This window comes from Pavona decussata, unplaced genomic scaffold (genome assembly GCF_977016875.1).
Source record: "Pavona decussata unplaced genomic scaffold, jaPavDecu1.1 SCAFFOLD_217, whole genome shotgun sequence".
NCBI lineage: Eukaryota > Metazoa > Cnidaria > Anthozoa > Scleractinia > Agariciidae > Pavona > Pavona decussata.
This window is the reverse complement of record NW_028145622.1, coordinates 1,570,846-1,594,689: the sequence shown is the minus strand read 5'-3', so window position 1 is coordinate 1,594,689 and position 23,844 is coordinate 1,570,846. Positions and strand designations below refer to the sequence as shown.

General features: G+C 38.0%; 3 protein-coding genes across 6 annotated transcripts in view; 2 read left to right on the top strand and 1 right to left on the bottom strand.

Annotated features, from left to right (window-relative positions):
* The first annotated feature begins 3,448 nt into the window (after nt 1-3,448).
* LOC146459755 (uncharacterized) lies at nt 3,449-14,536 on the top strand. Of its 2 annotated transcripts, none has more exons than XM_085089000.1 (3): nt 3,449-3,771; nt 8,159-11,722; nt 12,072-12,240. In XM_085089000.1, exon 2 carries the CDS (start codon nt 8,684-8,686, stop codon nt 11,708-11,710), a length of 3,027 nt encoding a protein of 1,008 aa, XP_084945126.1. In that variant the 5' UTR covers nt 3,449-3,771; nt 8,159-8,683; the 3' UTR covers nt 11,711-11,722; nt 12,072-12,240. The 2 variants fall into 2 exon arrangements, with proteins under 2 accessions (XP_084945126.1, XP_084945125.1); XM_085088999.1 differs by lacking the exon at nt 12,072-12,240 and adding an exon at nt 12,247-14,536 and having other exon boundaries at nt 3,492-3,771.
* Nucleotides 14,537-15,179: 643 nt separating this feature from the next.
* The window catches only part of LOC146459752 (phosphatidylglycerophosphatase and protein-tyrosine phosphatase 1-like), a 74,822-nt gene continuing 66,157 nt past the window's right edge, over nt 15,180-23,844 (bottom strand). The window contains exon 4 of the mRNA XM_085089016.1: nt 15,180-15,864. Within this exon, the coding sequence (XP_084945142.1) occupies nt 15,718-15,864 (147 nt within the window). The 3' untranslated portion in view covers nt 15,180-15,717. The remainder of the gene's footprint in view (nt 15,865-23,844) is intronic.
* The window catches only part of LOC146459753 (uncharacterized), a 59,941-nt gene continuing 58,083 nt past the window's right edge, over nt 21,987-23,844 (top strand). Inside the window, exon 1 of one of the 3 annotated variants that reach the window (XR_014857824.1) lies at nt 21,987-22,085. The gene's annotated coding sequence lies outside the window, so the exon portion shown is untranslated. The remainder of the gene's footprint in view (nt 22,086-23,844) is intronic. The other 2 variants (XM_085088997.1, XM_085088998.1) reach the window with 2 other exon arrangements.

Here is a 23,844-nt window from a genome sequence, read left to right as displayed (position 1 = left end):
TACGTTCACAAGCGTCAATGCGCTTTTGGTTTCAGATCAGAGATATAAGCTCTTGTGCAACCTCTCTTTACGGTCCGTTACCCACTAATTATGCAGAAGCAGTGACTTAAACCAAAACCTACATTTGCATAAAAACTCTACGGAAAAAGCCAATTAACTTATCATAAACAATAGACAGCTTAAGTTGGTAGAAATAATCAATTAAAACACAATCAAAACACGCGACTACTAAATGCTTGCTATTAAACAACGCTCATTACTTGAGAGACCTAAAAAGAACTTTATTGCCTTTAGATAGAGAATAAAAAAAATATAAAATTGTTTAACTACCAGAGATTTTGAAGGAATTAAGGTAACTCTCAGCTCTATATCCGAATCGCCGAGTTTGCTTTCGTATGTTTATAAAAGTCATCTGTTCCTATAGCTCAGAACGGGTTATGTCTGATTTAATTGTTGCTTTTTTAAGGGAATATATTGGTTCCATTACGGCAACTTAATGTGGACAGCGGTATCGTTATCTGTAAACGTTTTAACACGATGTCTAATTGGCGGCAAGAAAATTAAGGATAATTCAAACAGCGAATTTCAATTTTTTTTTTTTTCAAATAGTTGAATGTTATGATGACACTTGGGCTTGTCTTTTTGCACTAAAAAAATGTTACCCTCATTGAAATGGTTGTGTAAAGATGCAATAGATTGTTAGTACTTATCCGTTAATGAGTTTATTTTCTAGAAAAATGATTTTCCAATGATGCAATTGGTAGCCTATTGGCGTTGATGCAATTTCTGGAAATGAATGGCAAAAGGAGCCCTGTTGATGCTTTTGAATGTTAATACATATGTAAATGTCGTTCTTGGAGGTTTCTTTCGCGTAACTGAAGTTTATTTTTGGTTATATGTTGACCTTAACAAAACACCTATTGACACGAACGAATATTTTCTATAAATGAACGCAAAAGGTGTATTTCTGTTTTTGCAAACCTTGCCTCCTCTTCCTCCTCCTCCTCCTCCTCCGCCTTCTACTCCTCCTCCTCCTCCTCCTCCTCCTCCTCGGGGAAATCCTCCACCTCCACAACCACCACCACCGGTGGTGGTGGTTGTGGAGGTGGAAGTTTTCCCCGAGGAGGAGGAGGAGGAGGAGGAGGAGTAGAAGCATAAACATACGAAAGCAAACTCGGCGATTCGGATATAGAGTTGAGAGTTACCTTAATTCCTTCAAAATCTCTGGTAGTTAAACAATTTTATATTTTTTTAATTCTCTATTTAAAGGCAATAAAGTTCTTTTTAGGTCTCTCAAGAAATGTGCGTTGTTTAATAGCAAGCATTTAGGAGTCGCGTGTTTTGATTGTGTTTTAATTGATTATTTCTACCAAGTTAAGCTGTCTATTGTTTATGATAAGTTAATTGGCTTTTTCCGTAGAGTTTTTATGCAAATGTAGCTTTTGGTTTAAGTCACTGCTTCTGCATAATTAGTGGCTAACGGACCGTGAAGAGAGGTTGCACAAGAACTTAAGTCTCTTATCTGAAACCAAAAGCGCATTGACCCTTGTTAACGTAAGTAAAGGTGGACAGCCATTAACATCAAACATAATCGACTCTATTAAGATAGATACATTGTGAAATCTCTGTGTGTGTTTTAACACGCACAATTTAGGAGGAAGGAATTTATGAACCGGAACATTCTTAATCCGAGCGCTGTAATAAACAAAGCCAACAAAAGACTGTATTAACTCTTTAATCCTCAACAAAGCTCAACCTGAAACGAATCTTTTTTAGTCATTAGGCGGGAAAGGTGCTTAGTTAATTTAGGCGAGAAACACAAACGACAAATATTTTTTCATTATCTCCGAGTTTTCGGTAAAAGTCAGGTTATATAGAGTGTCAGAAAAGGCCAAACACAGGCCAGAAAGGCCATAACCACGCCTGAAAGACCAAAACCACGCCAAAACGGCCAAAAGGAGACAAACTGGCTATTCGTCGTTATGTGTCTTTATTTTACTCAGACACACGCGTGGGTGTCGCGCGTATTTGTGTTTTGTTTTTTCTAAAAAGACTTCCGAATGCAGATTCTTTAGCTTAGAAATTGTAGATCCTGGAGCTTGCGAGTGGCCAAAGGGCTTTCGCCTTCCGTGGAGCAAAAGTCTACAATAATTTATCGAAGCATTTCAGAGACACGGCAAGTCTTAGCGTTTTGAAAAAGAGACTTTTTTAAGAATCTTTTCAATTCATAGTTTTTTTCATTATCGTATTTTTTTCTTTCTCTCTATGTTACCATCCAAATGTAAATAGTTTGAATTATTTTTATTTTTATTTTCACGTATGGCGGAAAGGCCTCCAAAGAGGAGCTATACAATAAAGTATTTATGCATGTACTATATGACATCATGTATCCAAAAATAACTTCAAAAACCTGTCAAACCGGTGATACCGCCCATGACTGCCATAAGTTAAAAATAGAGCATGACATCATTGATAAACCTGTCAAACCAGTTCATAACCTGTTGGTAAGGCTAAAATAAAATATGACGTCATCCTATAATGAGTAATCAAGACAATAGGCGGTGACATCATCGGTGTTAATTTATGCCCCCGCGTATTAATGAGAATCCCCCGCGAAAAAGAGGCCTAACTGGTCCCCCCCTCACTACTCACACCTGGTGACAAAGTATACCCTTGAAGCACAAGCTGTCAATCATCTTTCGCGGTAAAATCAGAAATGCGATTGCTCGCCGGAAAATCATGGAGCCTTTGCAACGGAACTCTTTACTCTTTATTTTGTCTTTAATTTTAACTCAGAGAGTTTTAACATTACAGGAAATGCATAGGTACTTGATTGTTTACGAGTACTTGGCGACAAAACAAAAGAACAGGCGACATCTTCTGAACTGAAAATCGATGGTTCAGGCTGTCTGTAAAGATGAAATTCAAATACGATCGTAAGTTTAACTATTTGTATCGGCTTTTGCTTCTTTTTTATGTTTACTAACACATTAAAGACTGTTCCATGGAGTCCTCAAACTGCGAGGCGTATCTCCAGCCATCTATTTTGATTTTTTTGGATTAATTTTAGTTCACGGCAAAATGTCTATCTGTTCTGGCACCGCAGCACGTGGCTTTCAGTTGGTTTCCCTTTTCCTATTGGTCAAGTACGTTCTCAAGTGTGGTGTTGGCCATACTTAGCGGCGTACTTCGGCTTCTTTGAACTACGAACGTTTCCATGGTCACTAAGTAAAGTTTAAGTTGGTAGGTTTTACCCCTTCACACTCAAAGTAGGTTTCAAGTGCACTTAGATTATACTTACAAGCTCTAGTGTGAAGCCAACAAGTATCTGGTGACCTCTACTTGAGAGATAAAAATCTGCCGATTTTATTTTTTGGCGGGAAATCAACCATAGCTTCTTAGGCGCAGGGCCTCTTAAATTATTCTTTTGAACCTTTCTTTAGTACTTCGACTTACAGCTGTTTTAAACGGAAAAAGGCCGAAAGTTTTAAGTCCAAACATAGCTTGGTATCGAGTGTCATATGCAACGTCTTTAAATCCAAGTATTTTAGTCTTGTTAATGACCACTCATCATCATTATCGGTATTCCCCGTAAAGGTTTGTGAAATCCTTTATAACCTTTGTTTTTTACGTATAAGAAATCTTGACTAATGTAAGATTGACGAAAGCAACCAGAAGTTGTTGGAATTAAGGAGCAGGTCGGTGAGCGAGCAAAACAAGCTGCAAGGTACTGGGGAAGCGGCAGCGAAGGATCTGTCAGAAACTCCAAAAGTAAGTTTGATAAACAACAATTCAAGTTTTCTTCAGTGTTTATTTATTTATTTATTTTGTTGTTGTTGTTGTTGTTGTTGTTGTTAACAAAAACTACTTAATTAGCAACGCTTATAGAATATCAAAAAGGTTTTAGATTGAACGTCGCAAAACCAAATCCAACGTAATTACTCTGACGAACCACAAAGACGTAAGCAGTACAATGAACCAATCAAAATTCGAAGGGAATGCATGTGACCCTTACCAAGAGCAAGTCAATGTTAGTTTTGGTTTGGCTTCCATTGATTGAGAAAATGGCGCGGTATAGAGAGCAGTATAGCAAAACAAAACCAAACGCGATTTGCTTTCGATACTCAAATGAAAAGCACTCCAGAAACCTGTAGCATTGCGACTATTTGGTTGTCTCTCCGAAAGTGAATCACACGAAAGTCTTCACCTTCCAAACAAACAAATCCCGTTATATTTCTCAGACTGACAAGTGCCTGGAGTTCACAGCGATGCTTTAAAATCTATTTATAATGATCAGGCCCCAGTTGTTCAAAGGCCGGATAACTTTATCCACTGGATAAGGCACTCTTCAGCGTCTAAAATATACTTCACGTTAAATGTTTTCCAAGGTTTTCGTACACTCGCCAACTAAGCAGTGGTTACAGTGCACATATTCGGTTGTACAAGAGGAAATCCTGAAATCTTTGCACAGATTGAAACTGTTCGATAGTGACTTATCCACTGGATAAGGTTATCCGGCCTTTGAACAACTGGGGTCAGGGTGGTATTTCTAGCTGCTAGATCTGTTGAGGGCTCTTGACACAATAAGTCATAACATTCTGTCATCTGGCTGTTGCCTTGCCTGAAGGTTTGGTTCCTGGCCGCTTTCGAAATGCTATTAGCAGACAAATGCACCTTAAGGTGCAACAATTTAAACGTTGATGGTTTTACGCTGATGACTTACATGACAGTTTCACCTGTTCAAAGACAATGAGCAGGCTATGTTCCCCAAGGTACAGCTTGAAGGTTGCATAACTTAGCCCTCTAGCTGCAAAGTTATCAATGAACCGACTGAAATGCTTCTTACGTGACTCAAGAGGTGGTAGAGGAAGTGGGTGGCCGGATAGTGAGGTTTTAAACCAACATTTCCAAATACCGATTCGACCTGGAAACAGTGGAGTGAAGAGCCACTCCATGGATTCTAACGAAATTTCCATTTATTATTTATGTAATTTTTATTACAACATTGTTATGCAGAAGGATGGTTTCAGATGCTTACTGCTTCCTTAGCGATCAAAAGAATTCCAAATGAGGCTCGATTCATTTCCTTGTCTAGGCTGTACACTGATGGCTACTTGGGACAAAAAAATTTCCATATTGGGTTTCGTCGCTTGTCTCTCTGCCCATGGCGAATATATTTTCTGCCAAACCGACCGTTATTACAAAGTGATAATTTTGTCCCTAGGACATAAAATTTTGGTTCAGTTAGCTAGGAAAGAATAAATAGAAGTAAGAAGGGGAAAAACTAAAACAAAGAAGGCAAACTTTCAATGCAGTTATTTTAGAACACAATTTCCCACTTTCGAAAAGGCCGTCGTGTAAGTTCTGTTAAAACCTGTCCTTATATTTAAAATTTGAAAGTTTAAGTACGTTTCTATCCTTTTAACTACCATTAACAATTATTCCATGAGCGCGCGTTGGATATAAGATGGTAAATAGCCAACGTTGGCTATAACTAATCTCATATCCAATAAGCGCGAATGGAATAATTGTTACATTAAATTCTCCGCGTTTGGATATTGCTATTGAAGTTTACTGTATTTTATTTGAAGTAAAAATTTCTTTCAAATTAAAACTACCGGATGTTGAGGCAACTTCCGACAAAAGCGCGCGAAACGTAATGATCACATGACACGTGCAGCTCTTTGCAAACGGAGTTGAATGAAAAATCGAAAGCGAAGAAGATCGGACACAGTCGGACATCTCAAATTTAAGAAACGTTTAAATGTACGAGTTACAACCTTTCTGAGACAAGCATTCAAGTGCTTTTGAAGTTTCAGCTCATCAAGAAGCGTAGTAGTTGTGCACATTTGAGCAAATGTTTTGCTGTGTGGTGCCGAGCGAAGGAAGGGATTAAGGACGGCTTTTTTTTATGCTGAACTGAATTCCTCGCAGAAGTTTTAAAACAATTCAGGCAAGTCCAAGTGCACGAGGCTTAACCTCACTGAGACAAGCATTCAGTGCAAGTTTTTCAACTTCAAGCTTTTCGAGAAGCGTAAGAGCTGTGCCCATTTGTGCAAATGTTTTGCTGAGTGGTGCCGAACGACGGAAACGAACAATATGGCCGCCGCTCGTACGGATTTCATAGATGAACTTTTCCTGAAGTCCTCGTAAATGCGTAAAAACATAAACGCCGGCATAAAGTTCTTCTTGAGAAATTTCTTCGACTCTTACCGCCAGGATTTGCAAGCCATCCTGAAATTTTTGAAGGTCACCGGTTGTTATAATTGTTGTTGTTGTTATGTGATCTAAATCGTAAAATCTTGCAATTTTAAAGATTTTAAAGGAAACTTCAGAGATACGTACCATTAAATAGTGTCATATCGAACTTTGTGGCTTTTATTGTTGTTATATTGAAATGGCATTGTCTGGTATTTCTTTCTTTTCTTTTTTTTTTTTACCCTTCATTTTCCGGAGAACGCCGAAAAAAAAATTAGCTTAGCGACACCTGTGGCAATCGTTTTCCATATAAGGTCAAACTACAGTATATGAGCTGATAACCGGGATTTAGTGAACCAATCAGAACACTAGAAATGCATTATCCGAGGCTGAGAATTTAATAATTGTCTTTATCGCGATCCTGGGGGATCTTCCCATTGCGCTGAGACGACGTTATTTTGCGATATTGTCGTCTCAAAATGACGGTTTCTGATTGGCTCAAAAACTGTCATGTAAGCATGACAGCACGGCACTTAAACGGGTTCGGCTCGCACAGATCAAAATTGAACATGCGACGTTGGATGGTGTTGTTTATTTCTTTTCATTTGAGTTTACAAAGCTTCTGAAACTGTTCAAGGACCACTTATAAAATTTTTTTGTGGTGAACGTGTACCATGATACAGCGGATACAACTTTTTTCTTGAAGGTAAGCGAAAAAGAGTGATTATAAATTCGATGAAGCATAAGAGAAATTTACTTAAAAGACTTTCTTGAGTGTGAAAGCGGCCACGGTAAATAACAATGAGCTTAAATTCCAATAAAGTATGGCATTTTCAAAGCAAAAGGATCTGTTTCTTTTCTGATGTCTCTTTATCTCTAGAAAAAATTGCTCGAAGAGCTCTGCTGCGTTCTCTTTCATGGCCCAGGTCTGTCAATTTGATATTCTTGTCGTAGCGCCGAACGGCAGACTCGGCAATTTTTACAGTATTCTTCGCCGCTTGGTTTCTTTTAAATTTCCAAATCTCCACGGCATCTAAGCTAGGATAACAATGCTCTGTTTTCATTTTTGGGCACTAGTATGGTTGCTCTTTTTATTCTTGCTTCTGGTTGTGAGGTTTATTCATCACTGTTTTCTTGTTGTTGTTTATATCTCGGAGGGAAAAAATTTTCAATAAAATTTGCTGGTAAAATGTTCAAACCTACTAGCTCGTCTATTTCATCAATGGTAGGTGCTTTATGGACTGTAAATTTTTGCATTTTCTTTGTTTTAACGTAAAAATTAAAGCCAAAAATTCAAATTACCCGCCCCGAGAAAAAATTTCGCGAACAGATATTACCATGGCTACAGTTTAACTAAAGTATAAGAATTTCTCTTTCAATCAGCGCTCGATTTGTACTTTATTCGTTTTCTCTCTCCAACAAAATGTCAGTATCGCGATAAGAAAACTAAATTCGATTTTGAGACGGCATTACGACTTTATATTGACGGCGTTGAGAGAAAATATATTCCGTATTGGACTCCTTCGCTTCGCGACTCCGCCCAATATAAAGTCAATATAAAGTCGTAATGCCGTCTCAAAATCGAATTTAGTTTGTAATATGTCGTTGTTTTTTCTTTTAGTCATCGTCGCAAAAGGCGACGAGCCATTGTCTTACTTGCCCGCTTTGTTGAGGTACAATAGCAATGATGATCGAAGATGATTATGATGACAATGATGTGGATTCTAAAGGATTAAGATTGGTTGTTAAAGTGTTCTCGTTCCTTACAGTCGAAAATCAAGTAGATTCAAAGTGAATTAACTGTGCAATATTTGCCAGTCGAGAGCCTATATCAACAACAAGTTTAAAACAGATGATCATCAAACAACTTTTCCGATATCCATTTATTCAACGAGCGAAACTAACAGCGTCCAATTTGAATCAAACTGTTTCAAGAAACAGTTATGTTTATATTTGACAGGAAAGAGGCACCTTTTTGGTCAAAACTGGCAGAGATGGAAATGACAGCCGTAGAGAAGGTTGCATCACTGACAATGACATCCAAGGATATCTCGAAGCAATTCTACAATACCATGAACGTGAACTTAAAATTGCAAAGGAATCGGGAGACAAATTTCAAGAGTTTCAGGTTTTTTGGAATCTTGGGGACGTTTATCACAGACATGGAGATTTCATAAAGGCCGTACACTACCATGAATGTTGCCTAGAAATCACAAGAAAGGTGGGAGACGTCTTTAGGGAAGGAGATGTGCGTTGGGTTCTAGGTGACGAGTATTTTAAACTCGGAGATTACAAAAAAGCCATTCAATGCCATGAGCATTTCCTAGAAATCGTAAAAAAAGTGGGGAAGGTCTCAGCTGAAGGAAAGGTGTATAATGATCTAGGCAATAATTATGCCAAACTCGGAGATTTCAAAAAAGCCATACACTACCATGAACGTTCCCTAGAAATCGTAATAAAGGTTGGAGATATCTCAGCTGAAGGAATGGTGTATGGCAATCTAGGTACGGATTATAGCAGCTTGGGAGACTCCAAAAAAGCAATATACTACCATGAACGCTCCCTTGAGATCGCGAGAAGAATGGGAACCATCTCAAGTGAAGCAGCGGCGTGTGCTATTTTAGGCAACGATTATCTTGATCTCGGAGATTTCAAAAAAGCCATACACTACCATGAACTTTGTCTTAAAATCGCAAGAGAAGTGGGAGACGTCTCAAGAGAAGGTACGGCGTATGGTAATCTAGGCAACGTTTATTCTGAACTCGGAGATTTCAAAAAAGCCATCGAGAACCATGAACGTGAACTAGAAATCGCCAGAAAAATGGGAAATATTTCAAGTGAAGGAGAGGCGTATGGTAATCTAGGTAGCGATTATCTAAACCTCGGAGAGTTAAAAAAAGCCATAGGCTACCATGAACGTTGCCTAGAAATCGCAAGAAAAGTGGGAGACGTCTCAACTGAAGGAAAGGCGTATGTTATGGTAGGGCGCGATTATGCAAGACTTGGAGATTTCCAAAAAGCCGTACACTACCATGAATGTTGCCTAAAAATCGCAACAAAGGTGGGAGACGTTTTTATGGAAGAACTGGTGCGTTGTGATCTAGGCAACGAGTACGTTGAACTCGCAGATTACAAAAAAGCCATTCAGTACTATGAACGTTGCCTAGAAATCGTAAAAAAAAAAAAAATGGGGGACTCAAGTGTAGGAAAAGTGTATTGTAATCTAGGTAACGCTTATACCAAACTCGGAGATTTCAAAAAAGCCATACACTACCATGAACGTTCCCTAGAAATCGCAATAAAGGTTGGAGATATCTCAGCTGAAGGAATGGTGTATGGCAATCTAGGTACGGATTATAGCAGCTTGGGAGATTCCAAAAAAGCAATATACTACCATGAACTCTCCCTAGATATCGCGAGAAGAATGGGAACCATCTCAAGTGAAGGAGTCGCGTATGGTAATCTAGGCGACGATTATCTTGATCTCGGAGATTTCAAGAAAGCCATACACTACCAAGAACTTTGTCTTAAAATCGCAAGAGAACTGGGAGACGTCTCAAGAGAAGGAACGGCGTATCGTAATCTAGGCAACGTTTATTCTGAACTCGGAGATTTCAAAAAAGCCATCGAGAACCATGAACGTGACCTAGAAATCGCCAGAAAAGTGGGAAATATTTCAAGTGAAGGAAAGGCTTATTTTAATCTAGGCAACCATTATCAAGACCTCGGAGAGTTAAAAAAAGCCATAAACCTCAATGAACGTTGTCTAGAAATCGCAAGAAAAGTGGGGAACGTCTCAGATGAAGGAAAGGCGTATGGTAGTCTAGGCAATAATTATGCTGAACTCGGAGATTTCGAAAAAGCCATAGGCTACCATGAACGTTGCCTAGAAATCGCAAGAAAAGTGGGAGACGTCTCAACTGAAGGAAAGGCGTATGGTATGGTAGGGCGCGATTATGCAGGACTTGGAGATTTCCAAAAAGCCATACAATTTGATCAACAAGGCCTAGAAATCGCAAAACAATTGGGAGACAAAGTTACAACGGGCAAACACTTTTGTAACCTTGGATTTGACTTTGAATCAATGGGCTGTTTATCCAAGGCTATAGATTGTCACAGACAGAGTATCACAGCTTTGAATGATGTAAGGCGCGATCTTGCGTTTAATGATGACTGGAAGGTGAGCTTGCGCAATTTGTACCAAAGGGTGTACGTTAGTTTATGGCGTTTGTTGTTAAAGCAAGACAAGATCATGGAGGCTCTTTTATCTGCTGAGCAGGGACGTGCACAGGCTCTGAATGATCTCATGGAGTTCAAATATGCATCCAAAAACACCCAAGCCGAATCTTGCACAGAAATGGAAACTATAACTGACATTTTAAGTGGTTTTGCTTCCAATACAGTTTTTATAGCACTGGAAGCCCAAGAAGTCATTTTTTGGGTTTTACAGAAAGGAAAGAATGTTCAGTTAAGGAGAAAACAAATCCCCGACGGTGACGTTAATGCCCAAACTTTCTTAGACACCACAATGAAGAAACTTCGAGGAAGAGCTGATGTTAAATGCGAGGATCGTTCATTAAATATGACAGGAGCCGAGAGGTCCCCTTCCGATGAGAGACAAAGTCAGTCCTCCAATCCCTGGAATAGTGCTTTAAGTTTATTGCATGAAATTGTCATTAGTCCCATCCAAGATTTGCTGCTTGACGATGAAGTAATATTCGTCCCAGAGGGTCCATTATGTTTAGCTCCTTTCGCTGCATTCGTGGACACAGATTCAAAGTACCTCTGTGAATCTTTCAGAGTGCGTGTCACTCCATCGATGACGAGTTTGAAATTGATCGCAGATTGTCCCGCTGATTACCACATTAACAGTAGGGCGCTTCTCGTGGGTGATCCTTGGATACAGGAGGTTACTTTTGAGGGAACGAAGTTTCCGCAGCTGCCATTCGCACGAGAAGAAGCGCAGATGATTGGGAGAATACTTCACACTACGTCGCTAATTGGAGAGCATGCAACGAAGAATGAAGTATTGAAAAGACTCTCTTCGGTTGCTTTGGTGCACATTGCAGCACATGGGCGAATGGAAACAGGAGAAATTCTCTTAGCACCAAATCCTTCACAGGTATCACGGACTCCTATCGAGGAAGACTTCGTTTTAACGATGAAAGATGTGCTGAATGTTCAGATGCGAGCAAGGTTGGTCGTGCTGAGTTGCTGTCATAGTGCTCGTGGGGAGATTAAGGCTGAGGGTGTGGTTGGCATCGCACGGGCATTTTTGGGTGCTGGTGCCCGGTCTGTTCTTGTGTCATTGTGGGCGATTGATGACGAGGCTACTATGGAGTTCATGAAAATATTCTATCAGCACTTAATGAAAGGTGAAAGTGCCAGTGCAGCTTTGAACCAAGCCATGAAATCCATGAGAGAATCAGACGAGTTTAGTGCAGTAGATTACTGGGCTCCGTTTGTACTCATTGGTGATGATGTCACACTAGAATTAGGCGGACAAGAGTAGCTGACCTCCTCTGTGAGTACACTGATCAACGTTTGAATAAGAGAATTGACTTGTTCTCCTTGTTCTGCTTTTTGCAGCTCATTGTATTTAGCGTTTTGAAACCTATTACTTTTCAATTTAATGGAAAAAGTCCAAACGTTTTCAGTGGTACAGTTTCCCCGTTCATCGCTTAGGTTTGGGAAGATTACTGACTTTCTGTTGTTAGCATTTAAGACTTCTGTACCATTGGAAATTTTTCGTTCCTCCCCTGTTAAATGTTGCCTTGAAAATTAGTAACCGTTTGAGGTTTCTTGCTTATACAAACTTGTATCTTGCTTATACAAAAATTAACTAACTTACACACGAAATATTTTTTCATCAGTGAGGCGATTTTTTGGACAGTTTTAAAAACATGAGGAAGTAGATGAAGACTAACACATGCAGGAAATGTTGACGAAAAGCACTCCGCTGCTGCAACACTATTATGGATAATTATTGCAGACGTTTGTTGCTGTCACTCAAATTTACCTTCAATCCTTGGTGACTTTGCTTTATAGCTGCTGAACACAGAGCTGTTATAAATGAAGAAAAGACCAGAGGATCATTTATGACGGCTTACATGATGAAGAATCATCAAGACAAGACAAGGATGGTTAGGAACTCGTGCAAGAGACTGTAAATACTTGTTGCCGGTTTTTTTTTTTTTTTAATTATCGTGTGATTTTGAATATTTCGAAGTCGTTATCATATACCGTACAGTTTACTACAAACGTTTTTAGATAAGGATTGGACACTTTACACAGTTTTGAACCAGTTACACTACAAATTGTCTTAATATTTTTGAGCGATAAACTTCTGTGCTAAAAGGGTTTAGATTGGTTCATGGTTGCCTAGTGTGGGACTTGACAAATTCCTCCATGGGTTGGAAAAACCGTGCAATTTTAAAGAGTCAAATTAGACGTGAAGTATCTCAGACTTTTTTAATTTTTTTCTTGGTTGTTTAAATAGAATTACAGTAAATTGGTAGAAAAAGATAAAATTTAACTTAATAAAATTGTGGAAAGAAGTGTGTCTAGAATTTCAGTAAATTGGTATAAAAAGAAAAGATTTTAGTTTATCAAAATGCAAGAAAAGGGGTGTCTAGAATAAAAAAAACAGATGACTTCTCTTCATCATAGACGTGATTACCTCATAAATTACAATGTAGTGTACATAGATTTCATTTAATGTATAAAGGGTATATTAAATTGACTTTTTAAGTTTTCATTGATGTAACTCGTTCATTCAGTCAATCACAACAAGTGAGTTCAATAAATTATCATTATATTTATTATTATTGTTATTACTTTTTATTATTTTAATTTAAAAATTCTTTTCTGTTACAACTGCCATTTTACTCAGATGCCGATAGTAAGGCACTGTTATTTTTTTTCTTAATTTATAAAGAACTTAATGTTTATTTCATGAATTATAAAGGGTGGTAATAATAAGAAAAGAGCAAAAAATCATAAAAAATTAAAATGCCTAAAATCGAGCTGAAGGAATGAGGGCAGAAACGTGAGAATTAATGTCTTGTGACGTAAATGAAAATATTTTGTCTATATATGTTTTACACGAATTAAACTGAGTGCTTAATAAAGTCAATATGAAAATCGTATAGTAATATTCAGAAAGTTTCAATTACATTTAAATTAGCAAATTAGCAATTGCTTCTGCAAAACTGAATTCTTTTCATACTTGAGCTCAGTTTGCTTGTTTCGAAAATTGCAGATTTACGTAATCTTGTGTAGATGTTCTCGCAGATAAGCCACACTCCCGATTTTGAGCGAAAATTGTAAGCAAAAGGAGTACAGTTTATACGCAAGTGTTACTTTCCGGTACTGAGTTTTTTTTTTCCAGTCAATAAGGTTTGGTCTAAGGTGACATATTACTCACAGACAGATTGCATTACAGAAACTACATAATGCAGTAGTTTGGAACTTAATTAAATTTAGGCTGGTTATTCAGTATCTATTGCACACTTATTTAAAAGCGGAGTTACTCACAAGCAAGGAAAACTGTTTTTTTTTTTCACAACTGTATTCCATCACAAATATTATAACTTAAACTGTTTTTCCAAGGCAGACATTTACTCGAGTGACCCAAAATATTAATTCAGGACAGTAAAAAGTAGTAGGGCCTTCATGAATCTATGAAGAAAATTTTAAATGGTGGATATCTTTTCCCTAGTTTGTGAGATCCTCTTTGATCTTTGGTCTGTTGCTGTTGTTGTTTTGTTTTGTTTTGGGAGGTGGTCCCTCCTCAACCAGAGTACACGGACGAAACTTTGTAATGAAGTAGTTCATAGTCCTGTAACCTGATTGTATTTTATTTTGCTAAGCAATTGCATTGGAGAAAATATCAAAAGAGAACCCAAAAGGGTCAGAGCGCGAGCTGGGAACGAGTTCCCACGCGAGGCACCCACCAGAAAAATGAATTACAACACATGATCAATAGATGAAGATACAATATGATTGAGGATGATGTGATCATTTGAATAATTATCGTATACCACCAAAGGCAAATAAGAACAGGAAACAACAAGAGAAGAAAGCCCAGTATACAGGAGATACTTCTCACGTCACTGGATAACCCACTTAGTATAGCTTATTTAGTTTAACTTTAGAATGTTAACAAGCATTCCTCAGTATAGCTTATTTAGTTTAACTTCAGAATGTTAACAAGCATACCTCAGTATAGCTTATTTAGTTTAACTTCAAAATGTTAACAAGCATACCTCAGTATAGCTTATTTAGTTTCAGAGTGTTGACATGTTGAAAAGTAATAAAAACGTTCTTTGAAAGAGGACGGCGACGGTTTGTTTTTTCTGCGGAAAGGTAAATTAAGACATCTAAGCTGGCCACTTGTTCAGTAACGGAGCTTACACATTTCACCCCACGATGTAAGAATCACGTCTCAGAGAGAAGCTGTGATCATGCGTTTAGATCCTTAGACTTTCAATCTGTCACAGTGTCATTTCTTCGGGAAAGAAAATTTGTTCCTCATTGCCTTTATTTTTTATCTTTGGGGTATTACTTCATACCTGTCAGCTGTTACAGAAATGTAACAAAATGCGAGGGACCAGTTTCCGTTCACAAAACTGGGACCTTGAAATTGACCAATCAGTTTAATTGATAAAAACCATGTATTTTCAAAAATGTGGGAATTTGAATAGTTCTTTATCCTTAACAAGGAACTTTGCTTCGTATTGTCCATCCCCACCCAGGTGTACGAGTGGAAGTCCGGGGATTTACAATCGAAACTTGTACTCTATTCTGGAGGGTAGGGTGGGGCATACTTCTGGTCTTCTCGTGCTTTAGAAACTGCGGGGCATAACAACGGCCATTCCTGACACTTGCAGCTGGAGTAATTAGACCTTAACTTGCCAGACCTCAAATGAGGTTTTTAATGAAATGTTACCAGGTTTTCTAATCCATCAAACACTTAGTCGTGTGTGCTATTTGTCAAAATGTTTCACGTGACATTATATGCCCGACACACAAAACTGGGAGATATTTAATGATATAACCCAGGTGATCTCTCACAGTTTTCAAAAATTTTGAATTACTGAGTGAGTGATGAAGCCAGCCATTTCTGGCAAATAGAAATTGCGCTTTGATTTACGAGGATACTTTGTTTCCTTTTGTAACTGACAAAGAGCGGAACTTAGCATGTTTTATTTGCAAACTAAAGAGTGAAGATGGAGACCATTGACACCCTTGTTTTACCACACACTCTGTCTGATTTAATGCAAATGTGTGTTATCCAAATAAAGGCCAACATTATACACTTTCACACTTGTTGCTAATTTATGCAAAATTTATTTATCTTACAAAAGAAAGGATGTACCAAAACAATTAAAGTACAAGCACAAAAATGTAATGTGAGTTCTGACATTCATTCCACCTGCTTACAGAAAAAGAACTAAGGGTTTATGGCCAACTGTTTACCAGAACACTTCACATCACAATAGTCTTATAACAATAATATTAACGTCCTGTGATATGATGATTGTCCTGTTGCAACAGGTTTTGGTGAAACAGTCTAATGGCCTCCCACTGCCGAGGGGAGAACAGAATGTGAGGTCTTTTGCTTTTAATGTACTGATGTGCTCCTTCTGGGGTGAGGCTCTTGGTCTGTTTTAAAACAAAATTTACAAAATTAACTGGTCATTTAGCAGTTGAAATAAAGCCCAGATTTAAACAATTGAAGCTGTGATGACGAATAAAGAACTAATTCAATAAGCTAACTATAGACAATTTTTTTTTCCGAGGTGTGAAATAAGATACTTATACCACCCCACCCTAAATTCAGCTTTGTCAACCAAGACATGTACAAAGAGTAGAGAGAGTGACCACAAGCTGACAGAATAAAACTTGTTGAGCAAGAAATTTGTTCTTGGTGTTGCTATATTTTTCTTTTTTCTCCTGGGATCCAGACCATCATTTCCATTACATGTGCATGTATACAACTGGAGCAGTTGGTGGTGTGTAGTTGCAAAAACAAAGCTAAAATAACTACGGTGGCCCACAAGTGTCACGGAACAAACACCAAGTCACAGGGGCACCCAGCGACAGTTTTCTCTGAGATACTTAAAAACACAATTTTAGGCTATCTAGAGTGCCTTTAAAGCTCTGTAGATTCATTTCAGGCCGCGCTAAAATAATTTTATCTGTTCGGTCATTCTAGGGGAACTTGAGTATTTTGCGACTCGACTCGAAATTATTAGGGCATCTTTGTCCATTTCTCGAAAACCTTAGGTCTTATTTCCTTTCTGAAAATCTTAGCTGACCTTTCTTCGGTACCCAAAACCAAATGTTTATCAATCCGAAAACACTAGGCCTTAAATTTCCCATATCACGAACGTTCGAGTTGAAAATTTACCTTTAGAAAATTGTAGGGGATTAAGGGCCTTCCGAACAGATAATTTACCGAAACGATCCGCTGGGTGCCCCTGAAGTCACGGCACAACCACGCCAACTCACGGCACAAACACGCCAACTCACGGCACAACCGCGAGAGTGAATCGATGAATTTATTTGTAATTGTGTATTTGTTTCAGTAGAGTTACGCTTGATTCTAACCACGTGGAAACCTAATCACGATTTTTAAATGCTTGAAAACTTTCCACCACGCGATAAATTCAAATGTCAATCCTTACAAAATTGGATCTTAACCTTTGAGGATCTTTAATTCAGCTGACACGAGTGCTCTGTTTGTGTACATTCCGTGGCTACTTCGTAATACCGTCGGATTCGTATGTCATTATATTTCGTGTACACTACTGGTAATGCGGCAGTAATTAGCCCTGTACTGCTACTTTATCGGAAATAAGTTTTTACAGCACAAGTACATACTATATGTAGTATACAATATCAGGAATACTTCATCCACAGTAACGCGGCAGGTAACGCGGAAAGATACAGCATATTACGTTACTTGCAGGCAAATGTTAGAGGGGGGAGGGGCAAGCGAGGTTTTAGTCAGAAATTGAAGCATATACTATAGACTAGTATACCGGAACGGCAGTGAATGCTGCCTTGGGGAGGCAGGAGTGCTGTTATGATGGCAATAAGAAGGGAAGGTTGAAAGAGTTGAAAATGACCCAATTTTGGTGCCTATGTGAAACGAGAAAACGCAGTGATAACAAGAAACGTGTATAACAACGGAAATGTGTATTTAAGCCTGGTTTACACGTGCGACGCAAGCATAAGCATAAACGCAAGCATAAGCACAAGAAACCTACGTGTAAACCGGGACGACGCAAGCATAAGCATACGTTGCCATTTGCAAAATGGCGGCAGCAAATTTTCATGCTTCTGCGCTTGCGTATGTCACCTTATGCTTATGCTTATCGCATGTGTAAACATCCTTGTGCTTATGCTTATGCTTGCGTCGTACGTGTAAACCAGGCTTTAATGACATGTTGAAAGTACAAAGGAAACAGAACTTACAATTGTATTTGTTTGAAACTATTAAATCTACGATAAATTGTAGTGTCATTTTACTTTTTGAACAGTGGAACAGACTTCTGACTAATACTTATTGTTACTAAGTAGTTAACGTTCCTAAAACGCCCTCTATTAGAGTGATTACATAAAACCTGTGAAACAACTACAAGGCTAAAAATATCGGACATTTGAAATATTGTTTCCTGTTGTACTTGTTTATTTAGTAAGATAATGAATCTAACTTTTGTTTTACGCCGGGGCATGTAAACATACACCAAGTGATCAAGTTTGGAACGAGGCGTATAACCATGGCATGGTTGATGCACCAAGTGATCAAGTTTAGAACGAAGCGTGAAAATTCACACCAAAGGAAGCAATGGAACTGACTAAAGTTTACTGACCTTGCAGTGAATACAATGATTCGCTTAAAAAAATCTGATAGAAAATAAAATGTTGTTTACATGTCAAGCATGTTATTTGAAAACGACTAACATCAAGTAAAACATTTGAAATGCTTATGTTATTCATGACTTAAGCTGAGCTAAAATGCTCTTCGTCTTCGTCTTCCAGAACTCGCCGTTCTCGCCTTGGAAGCCATTTTAGTGCTCATGCTCTGATTGGCTGGATTGTTCCACTCTAGACTTCCCGAAGGAGATTACACTAAATTGAATGTGTTCACATGAATGATTACTGTAAGAACATTGTAATATCCATATTGTGACCACAGATTTTGAAAGATCTGTATGACAATAACCCGGGGGGGGGGGGGGGTACTCCCTTATATGAACTATTTATTTATGTACGGCGCCAGAGGGTATGGTTTTTCAGCCGCCTTGGTCATAAATAGGGTATCGGTTTTAGCCATTTTGCCGCCATTTTGGTAATAATAGGGTATCGATTTTTTCATTCTAGTTTTGAATTCGTTTCTTGTTGTTGTTGTTTTTGAAGAAGCTACTTCTTCATCATGATCTTTACGGCAACTGTGAACGTTCCGCAACGGCTTGTCACGCGCTCCGGTCACGCGCTGGGCTCCAGGGGTTTTTGAATTGAAGTTGACCAGGCAGTATCAGGTCATAGATTGGATAACAAATTTTTGGTCAGGTCATAAATAAGGTACGGAAAATCGCAGATTTTGGTCATAAATAAGGTAAGGGTTTTGGGAAGCGGGCCGCACACACTTATCCAATTTTTTATGGAGAGTACCCCCCCCCCCCCCCCTCCTCGGGACAATAATGATTACCGTAACTTTCGGAGTGTTTCTAGTTCTCTAATAACAATGATTAAATAATAATAACAACAACAGACAAGCTTTTCAATTCCATTTGCAATAAACTGGGTATAGGCTATATAATAGGCCTTATCACGGTTTTTGACGCCATTTTGACGAGTAGGCAAACAGGCTTTAATGTTTGTATGGAAATCCGATGTCAAATAATTTTTATAAAACATCGCTTCTGAAAAATTCATGAATTGGAAATTTTTGGCACTAGAAAAAAGGATTTTAAGAAAAAAATTGGAGTGATGTAGCTGTGCCAGAAAGCGTCCAGTCGTGTTTAGAACTTTCCATACATTTGTCTGTATAGCGAACCAGCCGTGAACTGCTACTAAAAATAGTTCGCGGGAAAACATACAGGGAAATGTATGGAAAGTTCAAAGCGTCGGTCCAAGTCAAGCTTGTCAAGGTGTGTACAAAACGGAAATCTGCCATAACACCATAATGCCCCTCCATGTTGTTATATAGACGGACCGTTCCATGGAATAAACTTGGCGAATATTTTGTCCGGGGAATAACTATAAGAACTTATTTAGGCTTCACTGTTGTTCGTCCTGCTGTACCGTTCCTCGTGTAATAGGTGAGAGAAAAAGACGAATAATTTAGCATTAATCTACAATTAAAATGTACGCCCTCGATTTGAGATGCCAACTCGAAGACGTCACAAAGGAAGAAATGCGACTTGTATATCACACCCTGGGACAAGAAACAATGAGGGCCGTACAATTTAAAACGCCGTCAAAATTATAATTTTAGGACTTGTTCTCGTGAAAAGGATTACCAAGTTTTCGGTGAACGTCTTCAAAGCCTAGATCATCAGTCTTCTAACAAGGAGAGTTGTCAAAGAGAAACTTTATACGACATATTTTGTCGTATAACCGAAATTAAAACGTTTGTATTTTAAATGTAGACTTGTCAAGAAAAACGTCCTTGTGTACAACCAGACTTAGTCAGTGTTAGAAGCAGGAGTAGAGGGGGGGGGGGGGGGGGTAGTCTCTGCGTGGCTTGTTCAGTTTACCCTGGAACACAATCCATTGCATAAAATAACCCAGGGCTTGAAAAAGCCAGGAGCCGGTCAACGGACAACGTCCGGTCAAAAACGGATTTTGTCTGGATAAAGGCTTGGATGAAAGAAAAAATTAATTCAGAACTTCCTGTTCAGTTAAAAAAAAAAGGTTGGACATTATTGGCGTTTGTGAAGAAAAAAAAAAGGGAAAAGAAAGATATGCCCAGACCAAGAACTTTGAATTTATGATTGTTAATAGTGCAGGTTGGAAGATTTCCGGTAGTTGCAGTGAACTCATTTGAACTCATGTCGCTGCTGTTGTTGCTGTTGCTGCTGCTGATGATGTGTTGTTCTTTTCCTTTCTTTTTGTTTTTGTTTGTTGTTGTTTTTGGTTGTTTGTTTGGATGTTTTTGTTTGTTTTGCTTTTTGTTTTTGTTTGTTGTTGTTTTTGGTTGTTTGTTTGGATGTTTTTGTTTGTTTTGTTTTGTTTTGTTTTTTGTTTTTTCTTTTGTTAAGCTTGTCCTGTTTAGATTTCTTGCTTGGTTCAGTATATCTCTAACATACCTTAATTTATATACATGTAATTCTCTCTTGTACATTAATCCTGAGCTCTACAAACATTTCCTACATTTTATTCTATATCACAATAAAGCTCAGTGTCATTTCTTTGTTTACTTAAAAGTAGGTGGTGGTCAACCAGAAAGCCTTTGCTACTTTGACCACCACACACATTTTATAATCTGTACAGTGATTATTTTATCTTGTAATCATGTGTTGTAACTGTACTTTTCTGTCTATGTTGATTTTATGTAAATAGCGTGAAATAAATGAACCTTTTCTACACCAGTGATTGTTTGTGCTCTCTCTAAGGATTTCGGTTTCAACTGCTGCCATGAATAGGTTGGCAAAAGCCACTACCATTTTGGTTCCCATAGCGGTTCTATGTCATAATTCTTTCCATTAAACGAGAAGAATTCTCCTGTAGTGTAAATCCGTATTAATTGGGTTCCAATGTATTAGCAAAATTAACTGTTTATAAGAATACCGGAACTGCAGCAACAGTGAGTTTTGTAGAAGCAAAGGAATATCCAAATTCATATTTTGGTCAAACGGTCTTTAAAATTTTGTGTTGTAAGTTAAATATTACGTTTTGATCTCATGATATTAACAACGGGTGTCGTAACTCTATAAGTTCTTATATCATAACTAATTCAATAGCAAGTATCTCTGCTTTTTGGTATGCCAGGTTAACGGCCTCTTCATATGATCTTAGTCAACCAAGCTGCCTCGCCTTCCGAGATCTCGCCTTTCCGCTGTGTCCTTTGCAAACATTTTGATGTCATCATATGAGAAGGCGGGCTAGCCTGGTTACCAAGATCTCGGTAACCGGACTAAATTTTTCCAATATGAATTCTTTCTAAGCTGAGAAAAAATTTTAGTACCAAGAACTGCGAATGGAGATAGAAAATCTAAGCATCGATTATATTTTTATGCTTGGGCCTGTAGTTTCTTTGCAGGTACCGGATGATTACAAAGGAATAAACAATCAAAGCGAAGAATCGTGCTTAATTTTCTCCCCTCTAACCGGGCCAAAGTTTCAGTAGTGTAGCAGCTCTTGCAAGCTTGTAATTGTTTAAATTTTGCGGCAGTTGCTGTTGTTTTTAGAGGGCCGCAGCTTGAATTATTTTTCTGTTGTTTTTCCTATTGTTTTCTAGAAGGGTTAAAAGCCAATCACGTGAAACCTTATGAGAGCTACTACATCGCCAATAGATTTGCCATTCTGAACAGGAGACAAAATTGATATGAATAGGCCCTAAGCTTAAGCGATATGTTTCCGTCTATGTCCCAGTATTTTTAGCCTATTTCTATGACTTCATAAAATGTGATAAATAATTCGGTTTCTTGGAATTAAGATAATGTTTCGTAATTTGAAATTTCGCTTTTCAATGTTGGGTTTGACAAAGCAAATGACTCATGAAAAAAGATTTCGGTTTCTTGCGATGAAAATATAGCAAGTCTGTGGTTTTTGAAGATCCACTATCTAACGAGAAGTTCGTCGAAGCAAGTTACTCATTATCTTGGCTTTGCCCGCAATTTCTCACAGTGTTAAAACACAAATAGTTTAAGGTAAGCACGGCTTTGAATGTCGAGTATCTGCTTATGTTATTTAACGCTTTCAATGTAGAGGGGCATTAACTTTGTTTAGACAAACTCCGTCCTTTTAATTTCGGATTGAAAAGGAGGCAGGCAATTTCACCAAATTGTGCAAGTTGTTTAATACTGAATTCAATAATGACTTTATTGAATTTTGTTTCCTGGATTAACAACTGTTGAAAGAGATATACCAGAAGCACCCAATGAGAAAATTGAACCAAAATACTTCAAATGCTCACTCCTGTCTTCCCAGATCGTTTTGTCTCGTGGCTTTTTGAAGACATATTTGTGTAAACTGATACGGTTTAATTTCTTTGGCTGCTTGAGGTAGAAATTTAAATGGTGCAGTGTCACCTATTTTAAGTGTCACTTTGAATAGCAAAAAACCATACAGGTATGGTTGTAAACGTCAAGATAATGGTTCCGTTTTGTGAACAATAACCCTACCAGTGCACCAGAACTAGTATTATTCATTTTTGGCTGCAGATGGCTAGGATGGAAATGGATTGCAACTTAAAAAAATTTGGCCAGTTTTTTTAAGTTTATCCTAGGTATCTTGGAAAAATGGCTAAAAATGTATCATAGTCTACTCTTCCTTGGAGAAATCGTTTCATATTTTCCTCCCGGTGCTCTAAGAGCAAATCTCGTGTTAGAAAAGAGGTTCTTTATCAAATATTATGAGCAGTTTTGACCAACATACAGCAAAGGCTCCGTAACAATGCTCCTTTAAGTTGCAGAAAGCTTTAGCCGAGCGGAATCGTATTCCCCGAATTTACTAACTGTTGTTTGCTTTATGAAAATGTCAGCCAACTTTTGTTCGCATTAAAAACGACATATTTGCCTCTTCGAAAGCGAAGGGAATTAATTTTTAGCGTTTCGAAATTTTAAGCTTTTATTTTGCTGAAGAAAACTTTAGATTTTATTTGAAACTAAATCAGAATTTCTGAGGCGATGTAAAGTCCCTCCCGAACAGATATCCAGCGAAATGAACCGTTAGATTTCTCTGACATATCCCTTAAAACCACTTTTATCTTATCTTTGTTTGACTAAAAGCAAATTTATGCGCTGTAAATTCAACTGAAAATGAAATTCAAATTAGTATGAATGACACCCACTGCCGTTTAGTTCAACAACAGGAAGTTCTAAGAGAAGAGAGAGAAGTTTCAAACAACTCAAAGTTTTTTTACACTTAAATTTTCACTAAGATTTGGTCGTTCCGCTTTTAGTAAAGAAGCAAAGAATAACAGCTCAACTTCCATCTAACGTTCAGTTTAACGTTAGAGTTGCGCTCCGAGTTGAATACTGTGCTCGCTTGCAGGAGTTTTGTTTTGTTCTACTTACACTTAGATCCCGGGTTCAGGAACACTTTAAGTTCGTTCCTTCTACTTTGAGTTCTGTTATCATAAATGCAAAGCCACATCCGTCTGCCTTTTATAATCATAGAAGACAAAGAGTGAGCTAAGAAGCTTTAAGAGGAGAGCTTTGCCGGTATTTACCCACTCAACGCCCTAAGTTTTCATGTCAGTCCAGCATATATAATTTGTTTAGTTTTATCTATGACGTCGCATTATTTTTTTTAATTTCATTTTTTAATGTGGTAATTTCCCTTACACATGGCTTTGTATGGGAACTCTATGCCTTAACAGTTTAGAGACGAAGTACAGCAAGGACGCGTTTACTGAGAAGGACGGAGGATGAATATCTCAGCAAATTGTGAATATTTTGTTATATG

Bases quoted from the DNA above. Each gene is read 5' to 3' on its own strand.
- LOC146459755 (XM_085088999.1), top strand. From the start codon at position 8,684: ATGGTGTATGGCAATCTAGGTACGGATTATAGCAGCTTGGGAGACTCC.